The sequence below is a fragment of the Pelmatolapia mariae genome, linkage group LG16_19 (genome assembly GCF_036321145.2).
Source record: "Pelmatolapia mariae isolate MD_Pm_ZW linkage group LG16_19, Pm_UMD_F_2, whole genome shotgun sequence".
NCBI classification, from domain to species: domain Eukaryota; kingdom Metazoa; phylum Chordata; class Actinopteri; order Cichliformes; family Cichlidae; genus Pelmatolapia; species Pelmatolapia mariae.
The window spans coordinates 52,871,469-52,897,261 of NC_086241.1; the positions used below are offsets into that span (position 1 = coordinate 52,871,469).

Below are 25,793 nucleotides of genomic sequence, written 5' to 3' on the forward strand. Positions count from 1 at the left end.
ACATTTATTTTCCTAGAATATCGGACTTTTACTAATAGCGCTAGCTGAGCACTTATTTGGCATACAGTTTTAGCAAAGAATCGCCACCGAAGTTGAATAAAGTTGAATAATATTTGATCAACCAATTATTACGATTTAGGTTTTTTTTGTTTGTTTTTTGGTTTTTTTTTTTACAGTGCAGTTGATTTTTTTCTGGTCTGATAAGCTGTCAGGTGTGTTATGCTCTATGTCACGCTACCTTTTTGTGCTTTGCGTAACTATCAGTGTCAGTGTACCACCCGAGAAAAACTGTAATAAAGGTTATTATTTTCAGACTGAAAAAATAGAATAGAAAGAGATGGATGTAAGAAAAAGCACACAGAGCTAAAATTAAGCAGAATAACTGAATTATTGTTCGCATAAATTTAGAGAGCAAAGGTTATATTGGATAGAAACTAAAGTATATCGATATTGCGGTTAAAAAGGAATAGCAACAACGGCCTGAATATAACAGTACAAGCCCACTTTGTATTTCTGCTCTTACCACCCCCTCTACTCACTTTTCAGGTGATCTTGGTGTCAGTTCAGCTGATGTATTTAAATATTCCGACAGCCTTGAAGGGGTCGTCAGACTGCACTGCATACGCGCTGTGGTGGAGAGTGAAGATGGCGGAGAATAATGTCGAACCAGAGCACGAATGGAGCGACTGGGCCCTGGACACGGCCGAGGATACCCTAGTTGCAATGGAAAACCTGCTGGCCACACTGAGAGCTTTCGAGGACGTCCTCAGGCAACAAGAAATCTCCGTAGCGTCTTCCACGGAGTACTGCGATAACTTCTGTCAGGTAATGTGTACATGCAGCATCGAAGCTACAATTAGCCTATCGTTAGCTCACCCAGGACTGTTTTTTTCCCTCTCGCATCCCGCAAGCAGAATTACCAGCAACGATTGCTGGCCTGTTAGCTAACTGGCCAAGTTTAGGTTAGGATTACACCCAATTGCAGTACGTTTATTTTTGCGCATATTTGCATATGCTTTTGTGTTTTTTGTCATTATTATTATTTTTACACCCAAACAACTCACGGCCGTTGGACTTATTTGCAGCTCAGTGATTTGTTGCTCATTTTACAGGTTCAAGTCGCCTTACATGCAAAGATGTAGGTCTTTTAGCTTTGCTTTATTTGGGAAGTGATTATGGTGCCAACGAAGAAAATGTAATACAGATGTTTGTATGAATTTATTGACACAGTTTGCAGATCATGTATTACTGCATGCCTGTGGGGCGGGGCAGCGTCGAGATATGTTTATCATAATATTTTTGTTGTTGGGGGCGTTCAGCTACTAAGTAGTGTTGCATTTTGACCACTTTCAAGAAAATACGCTTTTCCTGTGCCCTTGAAATGTGGTGACAGTTTCTAAACCTGCGCATCTGTCAGTTACGACAATGGAGATTTATAGTCTCCCTTAAAAAAATCTTAGATTGGAGTCCAGTTAAAACACAAATGTAGTCATCATGGTAGGGAAATTACTGTGGTTTCCGCTTTCTAAAGGATCTGATTTAACTAAAAACTAGGTATCACTTTCATTTTTGCTGCTTAAGGGACTCTACAAGTTTTTCAACCATTAGAGCTTCCCTTGAAACCTGTTCAGCAGCCTGCGAGAATGGTATAGCAGGAGTAATTCATTAGCTAGCTCACCCTGACAGGTCTTCTTTAATTAGGCTGCTTTTGAATATTTCTCAATGATTTCAACAGCTCTAACTTCCCCTTTATAAGTAAGTTGAAAGATTGTATGCGTTCCCATGTTTGGTGTTGGTAACTGTGTAAAATGACACTTGATTTAACACTAAAACTCAATTTCGGTACAGTTTTAACTTCAATTTTCTAGGTTTTCGTAAAACAAAGGCAGAAAGATCTGTGTGACTCCCAATTCCAGTCGGAAATCTCACGGATGTAATTAGTACACTGATGTAGGTCTTTAGGGCCTAGACTTTATTCCTAACTTCCTTTGAGAGGGTACTGTATATTTAGACAGAGGGGAATTAATTTAGTGCCTCTGTGGGCATGAGAACCACCTAGAAAAGTTCCTTCTATCTGGCAAATGAGACTCCTGGGATGCTGATAGCGCTATGATGATTTAATGTGTATACCCACCAACTACAAGGAGGTGACAGATGGGTGTAGATGTTGACTTCTCTGTTCCTGAAGGACAGCTGATCGCTGAGTATTTGCTTGAAACAAGACCTTCCTCCTTATTAACAGTAAATGTTGAGTTATATAAAACACCTGTTTCTTGTAGGTAATATTAATTTAATTAATTGAATTTGATTCTAATGTTTTAAATTGTGTGAAATTATACCAGGTTGAATCATCCCAAGAACTCAAATTTAATGGTCATATACAGTATGAGATCATTATGTATGTGTGATGATCATATACTGTATGAAGTCTTCCTTCCTTTTTTTTAAGCAACAGTTAAGTCCCCTCAGGCCCAATCAGGAGCACAGCAGGCACACACCAGACAGTGTGTCAGCTGGGATCAATCCGGTATAGACAGGTATCTCCCTCAGGTGAAAACCTTTGATCATCCATGGCAAATGCTTCCTCTTCTGGTCGTAGTTTTTGAACATTGCTACTACATATTTCTACTCTACTTTCAAATCTGCTTCATCAACTATTTTTTCAGTTTCTGATGCCTTTGTGTGTCTTTGCAGGCACTGATGCACTATGCTGGAAGCAGGAATTCCATGGAACATGGGCTGCCTCTTCTGGAGGTCTACTGTCTGTCCATAAACTGCTTTGCTTCAGCTCGATCCCACCTCACGGCAGAATCCGACAGAGTGGCCCTCGTTTTGAAGCGACTAGCTTTGTGAGTACTGTAAAATATACAGAATTATGAGAGATAAGCAGTTGATTATCTCATGAGAATGTGTGCGAGGTGTCATAGGTGTCAAAGTAGTTTGAATGTCTGGTTTATGCATGGGAGCAATTTGAAATCATTTCAATATAACTTGTATAGACAAAGGCTATACGTATTGTGTGCATGTGCAATAGTCATATCGCAACAAATGTCATGTCAGGTGTATCAAATTCAGTTATTATGCTTTGACACAAAAGGAATACCAACATGTTTTTTACGAGTGTAACTTAATGTTTTTGGATACACAGCCTTTTTTTAAATTTTTTTTTAATTTTAACATTACAAAAATCAACATTCTTGGTAGTGTGTCATACAGGCTCTGAGTGTGCACTGCAAAAGGAAGTGAAAGCAACAAACAGAAAAGAAATGCAGTAGACTAGAGAAGTGACTGAGTCTGATACAAACACCTCCTGCAGGATCAGATTGGGTTATTTTACATACGTTCTGTGGGGGTGGGCCACCTGAGACCTGTTCACAGTAACATCCCCCCTTGTGCCTCATCCCCACAGCGAGAGGGATGGGGCAGGTGGGCCTGTCCTCTCTCTCTCTGTCTACTAGTTTCCAGTGAATAGCTCTTCTGAGATTTTGTGTCTTCAGCCTTCATCTTCTCTGGTTAGACAGGAAGCTGAGGAAGGCTGTTTACTACAGTTCTATTGCAGGGCTCCATCTTTTACCACTTGCAAACGGCTTTACCTGCAACACCACAGAGAGAGCAGTTTTACAAGAACAATATCCTCACTCCTGATCAGAGGAGCAATAATACCAATTCCTCGATCAGCAGGCAAGTCATTTGGTTGAAACATAGTTTATATCAATAAAATTCAAAAAAGGATTGTTTTACACAGACTATAAAAACACATTTTCCTTTATTTTATTTTATTTTTTTTTTTATTGTGTTTTCTCTACAGCTGCACTCCCCTCAGCTTCTTCAATTATTTATAAAGTCCTTAATAGCCTGCTCACTCAACTTTGTCTAATGTAGCTCAAATTCAAGCATTTTCTGTAAACTCAAGTCATTACACCTATACAGCAGGCTTGTGCTGTCTGAAAATGAGATCAAGCGTTGACAATTAAAGACACCAACGCTGATTGTTTCTTTCCTAAGTGGTAATAACTATTAACCAGTGGGAGTGAGTCTAGTCTCCCTCTTTTCCATCTGCCAATCCTCACAAGTACACTTTGCAATCTGACTAAATGCTGTATTCGCGTTCTCCATATGCCTGCCGCTATTCCGAGGCACTGATGATCCTGGCGCTTTTTTCCGTTCAGCCTTCTTAACATGTCTTTTTCTGTTGGGTTAAGTTTTATTTTTCGTTTCAGTTTTGCTTCCTTTTTTTTTTTCTTTCTTTGCTTTGCTTAATAAATTCAAAGCAGAACATGGAGTTGGGGAGAATGTACAAATGAAATGTTCCAGATACGTCATTGGTCTAAGAACATTAAACAAATGTTTTTGCAGTACGTATATCAATGACGGTGCGCTTTTTTTTTTTTTTTTTGCTTTTTTTTTTTTTTACCCGTATTTGAATGGGTAAAGAAACACCAATAAAGCACTCGTCCTTTAGAGTGAGCAAAGCTTTTATATGCATACAGGAGTCCAGAAAGAGACATAGTACAATAGGTGGCCTTCCTAATATGAAAGACTTAGCTTTCTCACAACAGTCCGAGTACAAACAAAAAGCAAACTATTATGGAAATCCTTCAACCGATTTGGTGCAATTGCAGCCTGCCACTGCCCAGGCCTAAAAGTAAATTTATACATTGAAAATGGGCAACATTGAATTGCCAACACAGGAAATAAGTGGTTTTGTAAATTGATGTAAATGTCACAGCTATGGTTTAAATCTGAGGTATGCAGTGATACTAAGTGTAAAATGTAAGCAGTGGTAACTGTAATAATAACCTCAGCTAATTTTGTTGTATGTTCTTCATTTTGTGTTTGTGCACAGTTGTATGCATGCTGTGCTTCATGGTACTAACTGATTTTTTTTTAAAGGCTATAGCATTATTGGTTTTGTCATTTAAAAAAAAATGGTTTAAGTAAGTGTCATTTACAAACCAAAACAAAAAGGAATCAAAGCTCACACTGACTGGGATTGAATGGCTGTTGTTTGGGATTAGATATGCTTCAAGACGTCCTTTGAAGGGGCATTAAAGATCTCATACTACAAATAATGAGTTATCTAAGAAATTTTGTGAATTTCTCAACATGAGCTGAACTAGGTCAGATATTTGTGCCTTTGTGTTCATTGCTAGGACCAGTCATACGTCTTCAGCCAGGAAAGGTTTAAAGGCATGATGCGATCAAAGGTGTAGGGAGTTGTCTCATTACACGTGCACTGAAAATCCACTGTTATCCTGAATAAACTGTATTAGTCATGTGAACGGTATGTTAAACTTTTTCAGCATGCTGATTTGTTTTTAGGTTTAAAAACACTGTTGGTTTGAATGCACATTTCGTTTACCTGTTTTTGCTGCAGTTTGCAACATGTGGCCACTTGCCTGTTGTACACAAACTACACAACAATTTGCAAAGCTAGGTTAGTGATGCATGTCCCCAAGAAAAACCCAAATTTCTGGTTAGAAGGAGGGATGCACATACTTGTAAACATGAAATGCTGTTGTTTTGGTTTTTTGGGAGTTTTGTTGCTAGAGGTAGCCAAAAGAATCTGTGGGCAGTCACAGACTGCCAGTCTACCTGTAGAGGGTTTGCTTTGTCAGATGGAGTGGGCTACTCTTGCTTGTGCTGTTGTTGGTCTGTTAGCCAAGTTATAACATACAAAGACCTTAAGTGAAATCAGCCCACTTATCAACCAATCACTATTTGACTGACACGTAAAACGCAGTTGTGGTGGGTAAAAATCAATATCAATATGCTATCTGAACAGAAACTCGTATGTGAATGGACACATTTGTAGAACCATTATTTGGCAATTAGACAATTTGTGTGCAAATATCTTAACACAAGCCTACAGAATGGTGCTTGAAGAATTAAAAAAAGGTAGCTGTGGACGTACGGTCAAACGAGTTCACCACTGCTGAAAATGTTTTCATGCAACGAAACAAAATAATTGAAGCACCTTCACTTTTCGTATTTGTCTACTATGCAGTTATTGTCACTGACCTCATAGCAAGAAGATTTTGTATCTGGTCAGCTGCAGTGTTTCAGTGTGTTTGCATGTTCTCCATAGGTCCGTGTGGGTTCTCTCTGGGTACTCCAGCTTCCCACCACAATTGTAGTTATTTTGGATGTGGGTATGAATGGTTGCCTCTCTCTTTTTGCCAGCGACCGGCTGTCTGTTGAAGGCACACCCCACTCTAATGTCAGCGGTAATAGGCTTCAGGGGATCCTTGTTGGACAAGAAAATTAATGGATATTGGCATGCACACAGATCCATGTCTACAGGAATATTAGTGAATATTAATATTGAATTATTAGGAACACTGCCTTGTAGGGGGGTGGCCATGGTGGCTTGTAGGTTGGATCATACTCTGCACACTCTTGGCTGTTCTGTTTTGCACTGTTTTATCATAGTGTCATAAAACATATCCTTGTTTTTATTACAGGAGCTGTTTCGAACTGTTGCTGTCAGTGCCTGAGAATGAAATCCCATATGAAGCCTGGGTTCAGTTCCACCACTCTGTTCAGGTACAGGATCTTCAAAGCATTGTTTGCTGATGGGTGACTGCATAGAGAAAAGTAAATTTGTGTGTGTCTGTGAAGGGGGGGGGGGGTCAAGTTGATTCTTTGGGCGTTTTCTGTAAAAACCCTCCTAAAAGTAAACCCAAAGACGAGCTGTTTCAAATTGGTGTGGACAGCATTGTTTTGTTTTTGTTTACCCCGTGTTGAATCTAAAACATCTGTCTTTATAACCTCTCACTCTTCACAGGTTGTCAGATCTGTACTTCAATATGAAACAAATCTAGGTGTGAATATCTGCAGTATCAGGCTTAAAATAGTTATTCTCTCAAAGGATTTAAAGATACAAGACTTAAAAAGAATAGCGTTTCAATTTTTCTTACATTCAGCAGTTTTGTTTCCAAAGAATGAGGTGAAGCGCTTCAGTCTCATGGGGTGGGTCGCATGGCTGTGGACTTGATTTCTTGTGGCAAATGTGCACTGAAGAGTTGGCGGAATACGTTGCTAAATTGGTTCAATATGTTCAAGCTGAGCAAAACTGTGACATACTGAGAAGATTTATGGGAATGTAATAGCTCTGTAGCTGAAGTCTCATATAGGTTTTTAAGTACTCTTACTTTCTTTGATACTAGATTTTGGGCTGCGAAGTCACTATATTAAGTTTAATTCACCCGCATGCCGAATGACATTGATGACATTTCAAAAAGGAAAAAAAAGTCTTAATTTCTACAGACAGACTTGTCAGCAAAGAAAAAGTAATTCTAAACCAGGCTGTGCTGAGCTGTCACCTGTTTTCCTTTTTAGATGTGAACAGTGACAAACGTTTCGCTTGGTGTAGAGCAGATAATGAAATATCGCTTGTGCTGAATCACAAACTGTGACAGCCTTTTGAGTTGTTCATTTATCATTTTATCACACATCAGAGAGAAAGCAGCACCGCTGCCTCCATAAAGGAAACATAGCCCTTAATAATTATATTTTTTGTATTCATGAAAATGAATGTTTATAAAGATGCTGACCGAACAATTTTATTGTATTTAGCGTTACCATTTTTGTGTTGTGTGCAGATTGCCCATGATACCCTGCTACAGTATGGAAGCACAGACCTTCAAGCATTACTCCAAATCACAGGAGAGGGAGGGGCATGGAGCAACCCTGTCCTTACATCTCTCCTCACCGGGCAGCTGACTAACCCAGAAGAAGGTTAGGATCTAATCAACTAGGTTCTTTTTATTTGAAAACTATAGTTACTTAGAACTACGTTGGCTTTTTCTTTATTTGTGACTTGGATTTTGTTCGAATTCTGTCTTTAGTTAATGCATATATCAGCTTGGAGGGCGAGGGCTTCATGGAGATGCGGGTGAAACATCTGGAAAAGATGGGCGAGATTGCCAAAGCTGTGGTTTTGGCCAAAGCTTGCACTGAATGCAGCACCTTTTCTAATCAAGCCACGTTTCGTCAGACATACGTCTCTCTGCTTTGTCACCTGTTGCCCAACGAAGAGGCCATAATGGAGGTATTCCAGCAGTTTCTTTTTGTGAGCTGGGATTGGTTGCTTTGGTGACTTTTGGGTGTTTCAGTAAATTAATTAATGAGTTTCTACATTTATCATTTTCACCAAACCAACGTGCAGAGTATCAAAAATATAAGAAGCGTTCAGAGTGACACAGAGTGTGTGCCAGGTAATCACGACTGTAATGGCCTCCCAAAGCTTTCAGAGGACAGACAAAAGCATCCATTCTTAGTATTCAGTCACACATACACAAAAGCAATCTGTAACTGATATTAGCTGATAAAGAAAATGGGGCATATTTGCAAGTCAAATCTTTTTAGAATGAGTGTTAAAAATTTACCTATTCATCAGGGTTTTCTGCACTGACTCCAAAAATAGAGCTTCAAAATCACATGCAAATTGAGCTTTCAGTTTTCTGGCTTTCAGTTGGAGGACTCAGAAAATCCTCCAGCCGATAGAACATTTGGGTGCTTTGTGGCCTATTTTCAGTTTGGCATTATATTGTATGCTGTAAAAGTGTTTTAGCCTGCTTCTTTGTACATAAATCTAACCCATGTGCACACAGAAGTACCTTAGCATAATAATTATTCTTTGTCAGTTACTATTGATAATTCCTGTACTAAGCAGCGTTTGGATTTGTTTTACATGCTGTCTCCTTTTATTCTTTTGATTACAGTGTCTCGCCAGTGTGTCAGATAAAAGTGCAGACTAGGTATAGGATTTGCATGATCAGAAAAGCAAGAAGTAATTTTATTACATACACAGAGTTGTCAGTATGTTGGGCAGTTTTTTTTATATTCATACAAAAGCCCGACAGCTTTGAACTCGGGATAAAAAAATGATACAAAAATAGTTTTGTTTATTCAAACGGCTCACATTTCCACACTCATAATGTCTAAGTGAGCAAAGAAAGAGGCTATTATACTTGATAAATATAAAGCTGTGAAGAAAACTGGAATCAGTGGTGCAGTGATATTTGCAAGAGTGTCCTATTGCAGTGTGTGTGTGTGTGTGTGTGTGAGAGAGAGAAATGGAAAAATGGCCTTTTAAATAAAATATAACATAATTTCTCTGCCATGAAGAGAGAACATTCATTATTATAATACAGTGAAGGGAAAAAAGTTGTGCTGTTTTGTCAGGAAGAAGTTTTTAGTTTGCTCTCTTATACATTTTATAAATCAGACTAGTATGAGATATTATCCAGATCTTGCATGTGCTTTATCTTCTTTTTTTGTACTGCAGCTACAACAGCACTACTTTTTCATAGGTCTGCATCTTAGAAAACAGCAAATTTTGTATTAAATCATGCTCGAAGAACATTTTATCACCATATTCTGGTGGGAGTATATGACTGACATAAAACTAAATATACAAAAAGACACACGTTGAGCCATGGATGTTGATTTTTCTGGCATTTGTAACTTTTTGTTGAGCGACTGGAGATGTGTTGCCTCTTTCGTTGTTTGCTGAGCAGCCAACATTATGTTTCCTGTAGATATCGAGACTGGACTGCAAGGATGTACTTGAGATCACGTGTAATTTGGAGACAGAGGGGGAGGAGAATACAGCGTTCATCCTGTGCACAACTTTCTTGACACAGCAGCTACAGCAGCAGAGTCTTTACTGCTCCTGGTGAGTGGGCTCTCTTTAAAGACAAGTTTTCTCTTTTTATTTTCTTTTTTTTAGACTTGATGCAGGAAAAAGAAAGTGATTCTTTGGTAATTTTTGCATTCACAAACAATTATATGTGTCAACTTCTTTCTTTCTTTTTTTTTTTTTAAATTACAGGGAGTTGATTTTATTGTGGAGTAAGCTTCAGAGGAGGCTTGACCCCTCACCAGTGTCTCTTCTGGAACGATGCCTTCAGCTAGGTGCCATTGCCAAAACAGTCGACCATTTGCTTTACTTGGTCCGTGTGATTCAGACAGAGGTGAGTGTGAAAACCCGTGCTTTACACTTGTGATACTAAAATGGAACAGGTTGTTTGGCATTATGGGGGCAGGCAGACTATATTTGCATTACTTCTTACTTGACTGGAGAGTGAAAACGTGCAGAGAAAACAAAGATGTATGAGACAGATTGGATGCCCTGCTCATTGATGCCCTGGCCCAGATCTGGGAGGACAAATTTTAGCCTAATGGACCAGCGTGCCTGTTATTTTTCACTTTGACTTTCAGGGTGTCTTTGAATTCAGCCCTTTGTAGGTTTATCATTTTCAGTTTCATCAAATGATGTGGAATCCTTTTGTTCCTGACACAGTAACCAGTCCTTATCAGTGCAGATCAGTATGGATATGACCCCCCTGCTGCCTTCATTGAAGTTGATGTATTTTCAAAGTGTTCCTTTAATTTTTTTTTTTTTTTTTTTTAGCAGTGTATTTAGACGCTTATGTAGCCAGTGTAACAGGGTCTTTTTTTGTATTTCCCAGCACTCTATAATGGTAATATAACTCTTCATATCACTTTTTAGGCGGAGGAACCAGGGATACCTGCGTCAGTAGAGCTTTGCGTGAAAGCCCTTCAACTTCCAAAGCAGGATGACTCCGAATCGAAGATATCTGTCTGTAAGACGGTGTCCTGCCTTCTTCCAGACGACCTTGAGGTTCTGCGTGCCTGCCAACTCACAGAGTTCCTGCTTGGCCCTGCTCAGGAAGCCTTCAGCTGTCTTGAGGAGCTCTACTTGCGCCCAGACCAAAAGTATGACCAGGACAGTGAGGTTATTCCCAACTCACTACGCTGTGAGTTGCTACTAGCACTGAAAGCTTACTGGCCTTTTGACCCCGAATTCTGGGACTGGAAAACTCTAAAATATCACTGCATCTCCCTTCTGGGGCTGAGGCCCGAGTCAGAAGGGGAAGAGGAAGAGGCCGTTGAGAAGGATAAACTGCACGAGCTGCAGGGAGTCACTGTTAAAGTAGAATCGGTGCACCAAAATGGGATAAATGGAGGTCTTGACGGTCATGAGCAGCTAGATCAAAAACGGTCTATTAACCAAACAGACATCAAAGGTGATTCTGAGGCAAAAAAACAGAAGTTCTGCTGTCACATTTGTAAAAGGTCTATCTCAGACACCCAAGTCATTCACCACTCAAAAAGACATGCAGAGGATAACAACCATCCCTGCCCTATTTGCTTGGAAAAGTTCGAGAGTCGGAAGGAACTCGTTCCTCACATTAAAAAACACACTGAGAGTGAAACACATCTTGTCAAAAATCATGCCAAGACTGAGGAAGTACAGAAAACGATAGAAGAAGATGATGACGTTGAACCGGGTGAGATCACCATCGATCCTTCTCTAATGCTGTATTACAAATCCACCCATGATCCAGATGTCTTGCAGCATATTGTGCAGCAAGCCAAAACGGGGACAGAGAAACATGTGGACAGCGACGAGCATGTAACTTTCGATTACATCGACCAACATTTCAAACTGCAAAACAGGGATGAGTATCCCTGTCCAGGAACTGGATGTACACGAACTTTTAAACATTCCAAGTACTTATATGTCCACTTAAAGTCGGAGCACAAAGGTGATGAAAACGTGAAATATTTTCACCAGATGAGAGACAAGCGGGAAAAGTGTGTCTTCTGTAGACGTCATTTTGTCTCAGCTTACCATCATCGCAAACATATAAGAGTTCACTATGGTGATCGGCCTTACACGTGTGTGGTTATAGGCTGTGGTGCGCAGTTTAATACTTCCAATGAACTTGTCACACACAAGCAAACCCATGGCTATCAGCTCAACTACCAGTGTCAGCTCAAAGGCTGTTATGTCACATACTCTGACTTGGGACAGATATATCACCATGAAGCACAGCATTTCAGAGATGCGGCATTTACCTGCTCTAGTACTGACTGTAGAAAGTATTACTTGTCCAAAAAGGAATTTATAAAGCATCTGTCAACACACAACATCACTTTTTCTGAAGAGGACTTTGAGGCTCAAAGGAAGTCAAAGCGGAAACTTTTTAAGACTGTAACTGATGCAGCCATTCGCCTTACTAAGTCAGTTGAGTCTGACACTGTAAATGGAGACGTCCTGAATGCTTCGTCAGTGAGTTGCTCCTCCTCCTTGCAGGAATCTGACGTCAAAGAGCCCAAAGCAACAATGACCTTGGTGGCTGTGTGTTTTGATGGAAGTAAATTCACTTGTGGCTTTGAGAAGTGTGGCATGACATTTTCCAGAGCCAGAGATGTCCAGAGACATCTTAAATGTGCTCACCCAGAACATCTCAAACTGGAGAACAAAGAACACAAACATGACAATGAGCAGGGATCCAAGTCCAAATGGATAAAGTCTGAAAGTCAACCGGAGAATGAAGAAAAGGGACAAAACGACCCAACTCCATTTCAACCTGTGGACACTTGCCAAGAAAAAAAAGCTTCCACTCATCCCAAAAGCAGTGAAACAAACTCTTTAAGCCTTCAAACAAAAAACGATGCTCTCAAAGAGATTCTCATCGGGCTCAGTAGACTGGACCTGAATTCCGACAGTTTGCCAAGCGAACCCACTCAGTCCAGCGTGGACTCAAACACGTCTCAAATATCTCTTCATCAGGCAATTATGGCAAAGCCCCCTGTTGTCTTGCTTCAGAAGAGACCACATCTTTCAGAGGAAAAGGTTAAAGTCCTCACTCAACAAGCAACCACTGAGGAAGGTGGCAGTGAATCACTAGCCAGTGCTAAGCCCTATGTTTGTGAGATGAAAAGTTGTGGCTTTAGAACGGCTCAAAGTTACAGCTTACTGCGCCACTATAACACCAGACATGGCCGTACCATTGAACAGGCCAAAAGATTGACTTCTTTGAAAACCACCTGTTTTAAGCCTTACGTGTGCCACCTTTGTTCCAAGAGCCACAGGGAAAAACATGTGTTGAGGGCCCATTATATTCAGTTCCATAACATGAGTGAGACTTGCGTAGATCAGATTAGTTTAACGTCTGTACAGCATGAGGGAAACAAAGTGTCCAAATCTAAAAAAAAACTAACATCGCAGCCTTTGACAAACCACGGCCTAAAGGTAAAAAAGAAAGAGCTCCCCAAGTTGCAACACCAACAAGAAACCAAAAACTCAACAGTGATAAGTGAAAATGGAAAAGACTTTCATAATCACTCCCCATCTGAAGAGGAAGGGGAAGATGAGGCAAAGGGTAGAGAGGAAGATGAGCAGAGACAGGAAAGTGAAGATAAGACCACACAGCAAGTCAGAACGACAAGACGCTTGGTAGCCAAAAGTAATCTGTGCTATATACTTGATAAGTTCAGTAAACCTTTTCATTGTGTGGCAAAAAATTGCGATGCAGCTTTTTCCACCCAGGGAGGTCTTGTGCGCCACCTCCAGTTAGTACATCATTACAATCGCTCTCAGCTTTTGTTGGAAAAAGATATTGATGTGCACCACAGTCCAGAAGTGAGAAAAGAGCCTGCCAAAAAAAGGCCTCTCCCAAACTCAGATGAACCTCAACCCCAGTTCAAATGTCACTTTGCAAACTGCAATGCTTCCTACCACCTTAAAAGCAGCTTAGTGCGTCACACTCGTGATTACCACTCGCAACCACCTGAGCTATTAAGGTGCAAGTATGACGGCTGCACAAGAGTGTTCAGCCATGACGGTGCGCTTAAAAAACACACTCTTTATAGTCACTGCGAGTTGTACGACTCGCTGGTGGTACGTCTGCAGAGCACTCACAAGAAGTCTATTACCGGGTGTCAAAAGAAGCTTATAGTCACACCAGAGAGTCCTCAGAAAGAGGAACCTGGTTCACCCACCGCACAGGCTGAGAGTCCAAAGCCTGAAGTTTCGGCTACATCAGAACAACTGGGTGATGAGGGTGCTGTGGAGAAAAAGGTGTCAGGAGAGAAAAAGCGAGCGAAAAGAAATTGTTTCAGCCGTTACGTCTTTAGATCTCACGAAGAAGCACTACAGATGTGCCAGGATCGCTGCTTGCGAGTGGCCTACCCATGCATGGTTCAGGACTGCGATTCTGTCGTCACGTACATGCACAGCTTGAACCGTCACTACCTGAGGGTCCACCGCATGCGCCGAGAAGATGTCTTTAAGAATGAAGATAAGCTTGTTTTTACTGCCGAGCAGCTCGAAGAACTCATTCAAAGGAAGTCCGCCAGACCGACTGTTGCAGGCACGTGCGTCCCTAATGGGGTTCGTAAAATGGAGTACCAAGCGGAGTCGGAAAACGCAGGGGCACAGCCTGCACCCGTGAGTCTTCATTCCATCAAAGGGGACATGCAGGATGAGGACAATCATGATCCACTGAGCTTCCCTGGAGAAGAAGAGCAAGAGCTGCCACCTGTTGAGAGAAATGGTGTCCTCGTTGGTGCAGACGAGGTGCTATATGGTGAGCCGAGCACAGGCGGGCATGATGAAGACGCTGCTGCAGGAACACCGAGCACTCAGAAACCAGAGGAGAGACTGAGCTTGGATAAAATCAAGCCTCTGCTCCGCCCGGTCACTGTTGACCTCTCACCACCATGTTCACTTCGTTTTACTACTGAAGAGGGCTTCCAAGACGCATCGGGCAACAAAGATGGTAGTAAAACATCAAATGGATCCGTAACGTTGTCCAGTCCTCCCGTTCGCCAGCCCCTGAAAAGGATGAACGAGCTGTCTGAACAGCCTTCAAACGTAAAAGACTCTCAGTCTCGTAGTGCTTCTCCACGGGCTTTTGACATTGCTGGCTATAAGCCTATGGGGTTTGAGTCTTCATTTCTTAAGTTCATACAAGAAACTGCTCCAAAAGACAAAAATACAGGATTAGCAAAACGGCGGGACACTTTCAGACGTAGTTGTTCTGTCAAAGAGAACAACCAGCTAGGAATCTCTCACACCCGCAGCAGACGCACTCATTCCCCACTGCTGAAGCCCCACTCTATGACTGGGGACTTCACGTCAGTCCAAAACTTGAAGTCCATCCTGGACAAAGCCCTGGCTGGGTGTGGGGACCTGGCCATTAAACAGCTTCAGTACCTCAGACCCGTGGTGGTCCTGGGCAGACCCGTGTGCACCACCGCCCTGCCTGACCTCTTCCCAACAGACACCAACAACAGCAAACTGCTTCTTGGAAGTTAGTTTAACCGAGCACCTTTTTAACATGGCTATGGTAAATTACTTTTTAGTTTCACAGCTGTGTATCAGTATTTTTATTTCTCCCAACCATGACGACGCTGTTACGTTTTTGCTATTTTTAAGTTGCCAAACTGAACAGTTGTAGTAATTAGCATAAAATTAAAAACAAGCTTAAACACTGCACACTAGATCCAGCTGATTGTTTGGGTTTTTTTAGACATCTGTAATGAAGCATTCAGATAACACCTATTATGTTAAATCATGGTCACAAGTGTATATACTGTAGTTCTCTGAGATAAATGTACAGCTTTTCAGATTGTTAGAAATGGTCAGTAGCGAATTGCAAGGCCTTTTCACTTTTGTGAAAATGTGACTGAAAATATTTCCTTACTACAAAGTCCTTGAAGGAATACGTTTGGTTATTTTTCACCTCAGTTTATAATAAGTCAGTGTTGGGTTGCAGTGGACAGGTGTTGGCCAACATGTATGTAACACTTTCTAATAAAATAAATGTGGAAATGAATTTACAGCCTTGACTCTCTGGATTGTTTATTAATTTGTTAAATTTCCAAGTATGATTACTAATTTTCTTATTTCTTGGTAAATGGCATTGTCTTCCCTCAGATTAAAACTGTTAATTGAAAAAGGAGGCTTAGCGCTTCACATTATTTTATGGATCAGACAAAGCCAGACATCGTTTATAGTCCCAGACTCCTAAAATCCAAACAGTCCAGAGTTAGCTGTGCAGCACTTCTTTGGGATTACTTTTCAGTGAATTACAGTATTCGCTCATGAGAAGTATTCAGGAGGCTCTGCCGGAAGGTCTGTCAGAATCCAGTTTGCCTGGCACACGTGTGGTTAAAATTTGCAGATGCGACACTGCAATGTATATAAACAGATTCTGTGCACGGGAAGGGATGAGTGCAGCTGTGTGGTTCTAGTATTTAAGATTTTACATGTCTAAAGTGTTTTTAATTAAAGGTAAATTGTTAGGAATTTAAATCCATATTTATATAGATATGAAAAGCCACATTAATATATATACACTTTAAATGTGTGCGTACTTTGTACTGAATAAAATGGGTGTGGTACAGGATCCGACACGTTTCCTGTTGTGTTGAAGTAAAAACCGTTATTTTATGGGTGGTGACTGCGTGTAAATAATCAGAATGAACTGAGAAGAGGAATTAAGTAGCAAAAGTCAACATTTCCTGCGCTGCCACGTGTGTTTAGCTATCATGCTCATGGGATAAATGGGGCCGCTACCGCCAGCAATAAACGTGTAGTTCTAGTGCTTTAAAAAAAAAAAAAAAAAAAAGTAATACTCTAAAACCTTAAATTATGCTTTATTAGGAGTTTAAATAATGTGAATATACATTTGCATTCGTAGTTGCATTGTACACAAATATTTTTGTAGAATAATTATTAATTAGGGTTGAATTAAAGGTGTTTAATCGAAATACAAAAATTTGAACTCTTTAGTGAGTCAGTCAAATTAAGAAAATCCACTGCGGAACCAAGTTATAGAAGACGTTCCTTTGGGTGCCGAATTCGTTGATACGCATAACCAACGGGCTCGGTAGTTGAGATGAATGGAATGATGTTAGTTGTAAAAGCCTAGACTTTTCTTAGGAATGAAAACTGGATGCAAAGATCTAAACTTTAGTCTGTATCTGTCTATTTGACGGAGGGGCATATTTCCCATAATTCACGTTTAAAGTGCTGTCTGAGTGTGTGTAGAGCGGAAGCTAATTAGCTGCTAGCCTGCTTAGCTAACTGCTCTAGTAACACAGAGCAAAGATGGTTGAAACTATATTTGACCTGCCGGTGGAAAAGCAGATATTTTACGCTGTCCTAGGGTTTTCATGGACAGTATACCTTTGGGAGGCATATCTTTCTTACAGACAGGTGAGTCAATTGTTTATCAAGATTAAATCCCTTTGCTTTATAATAAAAGCAGAGCATAAATCAACGAACGGCTGACAGCGGTTAAAACGTTTGATTTTAATCTCCCGTGGACTCACTATGAGCTGTGTCTTTCATAAAGTCTGCGTTTAATATAGGATATTCTGACAGTTGAATATGTGATGCGACCAAGGGGTCTGTTTAGCAGGGTTCGTGTAATGGTGGACACTAGATTTTTTTGCTATTCAGTATTCTAGGTATTTAGTTTCAAAACACAACAGCGTAAGATTTCTTAATACGAACCCACAAAGCTATGAGTCGGGCCTATTATCAGCTTGCTGGAAATGTTTACTGGTCTATTTCACGCCCAGACACGTGTCTGTGGATGTGAAATATGAAGCTATTTGAATCCTATTAAAACATTTTTTTATCCACTTCAGTTAAGCCACATTGAAAAGTATCTCACGACAGCGTTGGGATGGGTGTAGTTCCTCTAGGAAAAGGAACTGATGTAGCAAATAATACAGAGAACATCTTTAACCCAGAATATTATCACGTAGTCTTGATATGCTAGTACACACATGGAGAGAGTGCAGAGAGCAACTTTTATGAGAATATAGACAGGGATTCACACGATTATCAGACACAGTTGGCCTTCCTGTAAATCATTAGATTCATGGCAGTAGGCAATGTTTACTCGTTCTGTGAAATTTCTTTAGTTCAAATATAGTGATTAAGAGCTAAAAGACTTCAAAGCAGATTTTGGTATCCCTAGTGTAAAAAAAAAAAAACCCCACAAAAATTATTGGCCTCACCTACCAGCTCAAAGGTCGAATTGTTGCAATATCGTTCACACGATTGTATAGTATAGACTCAACAGGTTAAAAAGAAGCTCTTTGAAACACATATTTAAAGGAAAACATCAAATTGGATTAGTATTGATTATATTATGATTATTTTCCTATGTGATACTTGACAAGTTTTGAGTTTAACACTTGATAAATACACATCTGAAATATGTAACTTGGACAGTTACACTGACAGCATTGGATCCCTACATCAGTACCTTGATGGATTTTCAGTGTTAATGTAACTTTATGCACACGTCTTCCTATACTGCAGAGGAGGATATATAGAACAACAACCCATGTACCGCAGGAGCTGGGCAAGATCATGGATTCTGAAACATTTGAGAAGTCACGTCTTTATCAGCTGGATAAAAGCAACTTCAGCTTTTGGTCTGGACTCTATTCTGAGACTGAGGGGACGGTAAGATCATTTAACTAAAAGACACTGTTGTTTTTTGAGTTGATAGTCTTCCTCATATTAAAATGTTCTTTTATCACAAGTGTAGTAGCTGTGGACTTGTTGACATAAGTGAAAGTCACAAAGTGTCTTCTTGACCTGCAGGACTTTAAATGGACTTGACAAAGTATTAATACAATATTAGTGAAAAGAGTGTGCTTTTTTTTTTTCCTTTTTGTTATTTTGTTTGTTTGATATTTAAGATTAGCCTAGTCTAACTCATTCTGTATGCCACACATTTAAAATATTGTGCTCAAAACGGTTTCAGCTGATTCTGCTACTGGGTGGAATACCATTTCTGTGGGCTGTCGCCGGTTCTGTGACTGCTCGCTTTGGATTTGGTCCAGAATACGAGATCACCCAGTCCCTCGTGTTTCTGACGCTTGCTACCCTGTTCAGTGCTATAACTGGACTCCCCTGGAGTTTGTACAACACTTTCGTCATTGAGGAGAAGCACGGCTTTAATCAGCAGGTATGCACTGGAATGCACTCACTGTTTGTTGCCGAGACTAACTTGAGTTTGATTGGATTGAAGTTACCACAGTTGATGGGCTCCAGAGCTCATATTGAAGCTGTGTCTTTATGTTGTTTAATGTCAAAAACACAAACGATTTAAAATGTAATAAGAACTTTGATGGACTGAAGTTTTTGACTGTGAAATTTTGTCTGTTTAAACCCAAAATGAATTCAAAGACCGGAGAATCTGTGAAGAAGTAAAAAGACATCAGAAGACTAACACACTGTATTAATCTCCTGTTTACACTGTTCTCTTTTAATGTCTGCTCTTCCTCTCAGACGTTGGGGTTTTTCCTCAAAGATGCCGTGAAGAAGTTTGCTGTCACTCAGTGTATCCTGCTTCCTGTGACCTCCCTGCTCCTGTACATCATAAAGATTGGTGGAGACTACTTCTTCATTTATGCTTGGCTCTTTACCCTGGTCGTTTCTCTGGTTAGTGGCGCATTCACCTCGCTCTGTGAAAACGTTGAAAATGCATCACTGTGTAATAAGGAAACAGGTTTCTGGTCAGATAACTAGTGAGAAACTCAAAAGAAGTACATAGTTGATACTACACCTGTAATACATCCTGTCATCTCTGTCTTCTAAGGTACTTGTAACCATCTACGCTGATTACATTGCTCCCCTGTTTGACAAATTCACACCATTGCCAGACGGAGAGTTAAAGACAGATATCGAAGCCATGTCCAAGAGCATAAGCTTCCCCCTCACCAAAATTTACGTAGTTGAAGGTATGTCTTGAATGTCTCTGTTTAGTTATCATTCCCACTGTCACAGAGTGCTTGCTCATTGTGGGTCGTTTGTTGGGGATTTCTCTCTGTTGTTGTAGAGTCTTTTCCTTACATTATCAAGCCCCTTGAGGCAACTTATTACATCATTATTACATTGTAATCATTAGTATGTTTTTTTTTTTTTACATTGTGGAGCGATGGTTGGTTGGAGATGCATGAATTTTTGTCTTGTTTCCAGGTTCTAAACGTTCTTCACACAGCAATGCATACTTCTACGGGTTCTTCAAGAACAAACGCATTGTGCTGTTTGACACGCTGCTGGAGGATTACTCACCTCTCAACAAGGCTGGAGAGTCACAGCCTGAGCAGCCAGAGAGTGATGAGACATCCAGCGAGTCTAAAGCCAAGCCCAAGGTTGCAAAGAATTTCACTTGATTCATAAAAAAACTTTTAAAGACAGAGTATTCTTACTTGTCTTGAAACACACTTTGGTTGATTTTTGCTTGATAACAACTGGTCTGAGATCTTGAAAGATATTTTTTTTGGTCATTAAGCTCTGTTTTGTTTTTAAAATCCTTTAATAAAGGATTGGGAAAAGCCCCAAGTATTAAATGTATTAATGTTTAGGCTTGATGTTTTTGGAAATTTTAGGTGACTGATTTTGAATCTTCTGTCACAGAACAAAAAACAAGGGTGCAACAACCCAGAGATCCTTGCTGTTTTGGGTCATGAGCTTGGCCACTGGAAGCTTGGTCATACCGTCAAGAATATCGTCATTAGTCAGGTGATTTCTCCCAAATGGATGTCTTTTGTTTTATCCCAAAACATATAAAAGCCTGATTAGATCATACTACAGACATTCAGAGATTGAACTGAATCTATTTTTATCTCTTCAGATGAATTCCTTCCTGTGCTTCTCCTTATTTGCTGTTCTGATTGGACGTAAGGAGCTGTTTGTAGCTTTTGGCTTCGATGACAGCCAGCCCACATTAATAGGCTTGATGATTATCTTCCAGTTCATCTTTTCTCCTTACAACGAGGTATGTGTGAGATCATGAAAGTTTGAATAATTAAATCCTGTTGTTTTGAGATGTTTAAATATTTCTCTTCTTCCTCGCTTTTGTAGGTTCTGTCTTTCTGTCTGACGGTCCTGAGTCGCAGGTTTGAGTTCCAGGCAGATGCTTTTGCTCGCGGCATGGGCAAAGCCTCAGAGCTTTACTCGGCTCTCATCAAGCTGAACAAAGACAACCTGGGCTTCCCTGTGGCTGATTGGTTGTTTTCCATGTGGCACTATTCCCACCCTCCTCTCCTTGAGCGCCTCAGAGCACTGGGCAACACCAAGCAAGACTGACGGGGCTGGAAGGGGGAGCGGCGACCGCTGCCTCCTCCGAAGGGCCTCCGCAGACCGGTCCTGGCCCTGTGATGCACCCTGGTCTTTTTCCTTCCCTTCTGCCCCCCATTAGCAAATTTTATCTTATTTTATCCTTTTCTTCACTTGCCATACTTTTTTTTTTCTCTTCTTTGAAAGTTAGTTTTAAACAAAACCAAAACATATCAGCACAAGGCAACCATAAAAAAATCTAAGCCTGTACTGTTCTTTTTCTTTTATTCAGAAAAACCATTTACACACTTGCTGTGTGTGATAGATCTGGACAACGTGTAAAGAAAAAAGCAATTGTCAGAGCACATATCAGATTTCTCAGATTGCACTCATAGATTTGTTTTTAGAAATCCTTTTATTTTTGTACAATTCATTCAGTACATCGTTCTTTTTCCCTTCTAAGTATGAAGCTCAAATGAAATTGACAGGTTATTTGGCTGTTAAATGTTAAGTTGTTTTTTTCTATATTAATTTAAGATGATTAGTCATACAGTATATTTACTCATTACAATGCTTTTTACAGATGCACGGGCCAGATTGATTTGTACAGCAAGTGCAACATTTATTGTCAAGTTCAAGTGAATATTCATGAATCTACTCATCAATTCAGTGCTTTTTTTATTTAAAGAGAAACTCTGTAGATTCTTTGTCACAGTGACAAAATACGAGTGCCTCTAATTCTCCTCTTTGTACCCATAATGAACACCTAGTGAACAGAGCGGTGCGAAATGTTTCGTTTGAACATTACATTAGACGCGATATTTTTGTTTTTTTTTTACATGCAATGAGGGGCTGCTGTTTTAATTTTCTTAAGCACCTGCTTGTCATGAAGGGTCCAACCATACCTGTACATATGTAACTTTGGTGATTAGAGTAATGATATATGAAGTGAATTGTTGAAAAAAAAATGTTGAATGTGATTTGAATTTTTAAGTTCATGTAGAGTTTCATAGTTTTTGTTTTGTTTTTCTCTTTGTTTCATGCCAGCGATACCTGGTAAGCGAAGTATTTATAGGGGACTTATGGGAGGGAGATGGCAAGATTTCACCACGTGAGCCAGAGTTTGGTTTGCTCAGAGAGGGGGTGTATGCTTTCTTTGCAGTGTTGAATAAAATCTTCTAAGCATTTATCTTATTTGGGGTGCTTGTTTTACTTAGAAAAAATGTTGTGAAAATCACACAAAAGATAAGATTTACATCCAGTGATGACTTTGGAATATATTTTTAATTTTATATATATATATGTATATATATATATATACACACACACACACAAAAAAAAAAATGCTCACTGGACACTTAATTAGGCACACCTTCCTAGTAGCTGGTTGGACCCCTTTTATGCCTTCAAAACTGCCTTAATTCATATAGATAGATTCTCTGTATGAATTGAGGCATTTTACACCATATCTGTAATGCATAGATTCAACAAAATGCTGGAAAAATTCCTGAGATTTTGACTTCATAATTACATAATGGCATCACACAGTTCCTGGACACCCATGAAGCAAATCTCTTGTTCCACCACATCCCAAAGATGCTTTATTGGATTGAGACCTGGAGACTGTAGAGGTCATGTGAGTACAGAGATGTTCTGATCTTTGGCTAGAAGGATGCCAAGAAAATATCCCCTGCACCACCAACACCAGAACCATTAATGCAAGGCAAGATGGATCCATGCTTTCATGCTTTTTTACAAATTCTGACCCTAACATATGAATATGACAGCAAAAGGTAAGTTTCATCAGATCAGGGGATATGTTTTTCCAATTTTCCAAATTTTTCTTTTTTTCAATTTTGGTGAGCCTCTGGGATTTGTAGCTTCAGTTTCCTTAGCTAACAGGAGTGGCACCTCGTGTGGTTTTCTGCTGCTGTAGCCCATCTGGTTCACGGTTTGGCATGTACATTCATGTATTTGAATTACTGTTGCCTTCCTACAATCTCTGTAAACTCTAGAGATGGTTGTGTGGGAAATTCCCAATGGATCAGCAGATTTTGAAGTACTTATAAAAACCATGCTATGGTCAAAGTTAATTAAATACCCTTTCTTCCCCATCCTGATGCTCAGCTTAAAAATAAATTGATGTTTTATAAACTTATTTCTTTAGATAAAAAAAAAAAATACTGTGTACTAAAATATAAATTAAAAAAATCCCAATTCATAAGTTATTTAAGCTATGTAAAAAAGTAGAAATAACCATTGTTATTGTTGATTTTGTTTTATTGTTTAAAAAAACAAACATTTTTGTTCACTAGCTGTGGATGTATATAGTATTTAAATTAATTAAAAAATGCATTAAAAAATCACACATGTTGCGTTATTGGTATGTAGCATAACAAAAATTATAAGGTCAGCTGCTACGTAAAGAGCGTATAGCAACGCGGTGTCCATTTTTAAGACCATACCACTGCGGGAATTAAACACTGTGTTTTTCCTGCACTATGTTATTGTTCCATGTTATGTATATGAAATATATTTAGCAGAGAAATTGAAATAATACATCATCGTATGAATAGATTTTTTAAATGTATCATCTAATTGAACTAACGTATCTCCTGTTGGCACCCCCGCCTTGGACATAATGGCGCCGTCCTGTGGTGTATTTTTGTGGACAAGGACAAGCTCGACACTACTTGTCAGTGGTGTTTTCATAAACATGGCGAGGTTTTTGAGGCCTAATATCAGGACTTTTGTCACCTCACAGCTGAGAATGTCATCCGACCAGGTAATAAACGTCCTGCAACCGCCTCACTTCATTACAAACACCGTGTAACCGTTATACAGCGGTGTGACTTGTTTAGCCTCATCATTTTTGCTAGCTGAAAACCTTAATGACAGGATCACCTGCTGTAGCACTGTGGTATTAGCTTTCTAATTGAACATTATTACCTAATGATTATAGGTTATATATGCCAAGGGGGTTCATTTTGTATGCACTGCCACCTGTCAGACTATTCAGAAAAAGAATTTGGTTTTGTGAGCTGCTTTGTCCTCTCAGACGTTTAGGTTTTGCTCAAAAAACGTTTCTGGTCTGTTCTAGATATCTCCATTATCACCTTGGAAACAAAGAAGCCTTTTAACCCACTCAAAAAATATAAAACCTTGACCTTCAACGTGGGCTTGTTTTCACAGCGTCCAGCAGATTCACCTTAATATCACACTGAAAGCCCTGATCACTAAAGTTGAGAAAGAAAGTAACTTTAAGAAATGTTAAATTTTAAGCTGCCATCTGTTAAAGAAATGTCTTTATAGAAAATACTCAGAGCTCATTTTTTTATATTATTGGGTTTGTTTATTTTTTGCTTGTTGCTGAGTTAATTCACTAAACTTGTTTTTCTCTTAAATACTTCCCCACCCACTCAGCTGGGTGAGCTGGGTAAAGGTGCCGGGAAAGGTGGTGGTGGTGGAGGCTCTATCAGAGAGGCAGGTGGATCCATGGGGAAGAAGCAGGCTGCAGAGGAGGAGATGTACTTCAAGTATGAAATTCAGCTTATAAAGACAGTTTTTTGTCCACTTTTTCCACCTCTTCTACATGAAAATAAGCCTGCGTGATATCTGTCTTTCTTCATATAAGGCGCAAGGAGCAGGAGCAGCTGGCAGCACTAAAGCAGCACCATGAGGACGAAATTGATCACCACAAAAAGGAGATTGAACGTCTCCAGCGCGAGATTGACCGCCACAAGGGAAAGATCAGAAAGCTGAAGCATGACGACTGAGTGAAGCCTTTAAAATAAAACAAAAGTTTTGTTTTTTTTCTCCCCACTGTCCAAGACTCCTTTAGTAACCACACTAGTTTCTGCGTGCACTGTGTCATGCCAGTCATGAATGTTTGAGTGATGGTACTTATGTAAATTCTTGAAAGGTATTAAAATTGATTAAAAGAAATGAGTACGGGTTCCATGGCATGCTCTCCAAGAACATTTTCCTGTGTGATGTTGTTCATTGGTGTGCCGTATGTCACAGGCAGAATGCCAAAGTGAAAAAAACTAAATATAATCTGTGCTTCATGCTACTGTTTTATTTCAGTGAACAGTTTGTGAACTTGTGAGAAACATTGTTTTCAATGAGCAACAATAGGCAGCAAATCAAGTGATAAAATTGACTAAGCTGCAACCAGCACACCTTTAATGTGAGATATAAAAATGGTAAAAAAAAAAAGAAAAAGAAGATAATTAAAGTTATCTGGCACCACAAATATGTGACCTGGTCAATATGTGTTTCAAACTGCTCCTTAAAGCCATCTTCAGGTAATATAAGGTAAGGTAAGGTAATATAGGTAATATAAATTTCATACTATTAAGATCTTTAAAAGTATTTAACACCTTTATGATTTCTTTTTTGTTTGTTTGCTTTTTGCATATTTGTCAGATCATAAAACAAATTTTAATATTAGACAAAGATAACAGGAGTAAATGCAGTTTTTACCGCTCATCTGGAAAAGGCAGATGGGGTATTTTCACCCCACCAGGTGGGTGGGTGGCCGGGGTTCATGGATGTCTAAGTTTGAGAATGAGATAATGTAGGAGCTTCTAATTGATACCATAAATGAATGTGATAATTCAAGAAGGAAACTACGTAGGATATTCAAATTGATATCATAGGTACATCTACAGAGTTTTCAAGCTTGAAAGGACTTTAACTAGGCCACTTTACCACTTAATTTTTTCTCCCTCCCCCTTTAGAAGTGGACACTGGTGCATTTTGGATCATTGTCCTGTTGCCTAACCTAAGTGTGCTTGAGCTTCAGGGCACAAACTGATGATGGAACATTCTCATTGAGCATTTTCTGGTAGAGAGCAGAATTACAACAAGTTGTCCA

At 39.7% G+C, this 25,793-nt stretch overlaps 3 protein-coding genes across 3 annotated transcripts; all 3 read left to right on the forward strand.

Annotated features, from left to right (window-relative positions):
- Nucleotides 1-599: 599 nt before the first annotated feature.
- rlf (RLF zinc finger) lies at nt 600-15,648 on the forward strand. The gene is made up of 8 exons (XM_063497503.1): nt 600-825; nt 2,695-2,849; nt 6,465-6,546; nt 7,605-7,740; nt 7,851-8,053; nt 9,546-9,682; nt 9,839-9,980; nt 10,520-15,648. Exons 1-8 carry the CDS (start codon nt 646-648, stop codon nt 15,137-15,139), a joined length of 5,655 nt encoding a protein of 1,884 aa, XP_063353573.1. The 5' UTR covers nt 600-645; the 3' UTR covers nt 15,140-15,648.
- A 1,038-nt stretch (nt 15,649-16,686) lies between these two features.
- On the forward strand, nt 16,687-22,103 carry zmpste24 (zinc metallopeptidase, STE24 homolog). Its single transcript, XM_063499894.1, has 9 exons — nt 16,687-17,044; nt 18,164-18,310; nt 18,615-18,818; nt 19,142-19,294; nt 19,452-19,593; nt 19,832-20,007; nt 20,273-20,377; nt 20,490-20,633; nt 20,720-22,103. Exons 1-9 carry the CDS (start codon nt 16,937-16,939, stop codon nt 20,942-20,944), a joined length of 1,404 nt encoding a protein of 467 aa, XP_063355964.1. The 5' UTR covers nt 16,687-16,936; the 3' UTR covers nt 20,945-22,103.
- A 1,461-nt stretch (nt 22,104-23,564) lies between these two features.
- On the forward strand, nt 23,565-24,859 carry atp5if1b (ATP synthase inhibitory factor subunit 1b). The gene is made up of 3 exons (XM_063498616.1): nt 23,565-23,699; nt 24,338-24,450; nt 24,549-24,859. Exons 1-3 carry the CDS (start codon nt 23,631-23,633, stop codon nt 24,688-24,690), a joined length of 324 nt encoding a protein of 107 aa, XP_063354686.1. The 5' UTR covers nt 23,565-23,630; the 3' UTR covers nt 24,691-24,859.
- Nucleotides 24,860-25,793: the final 934 nt, after the last annotated feature.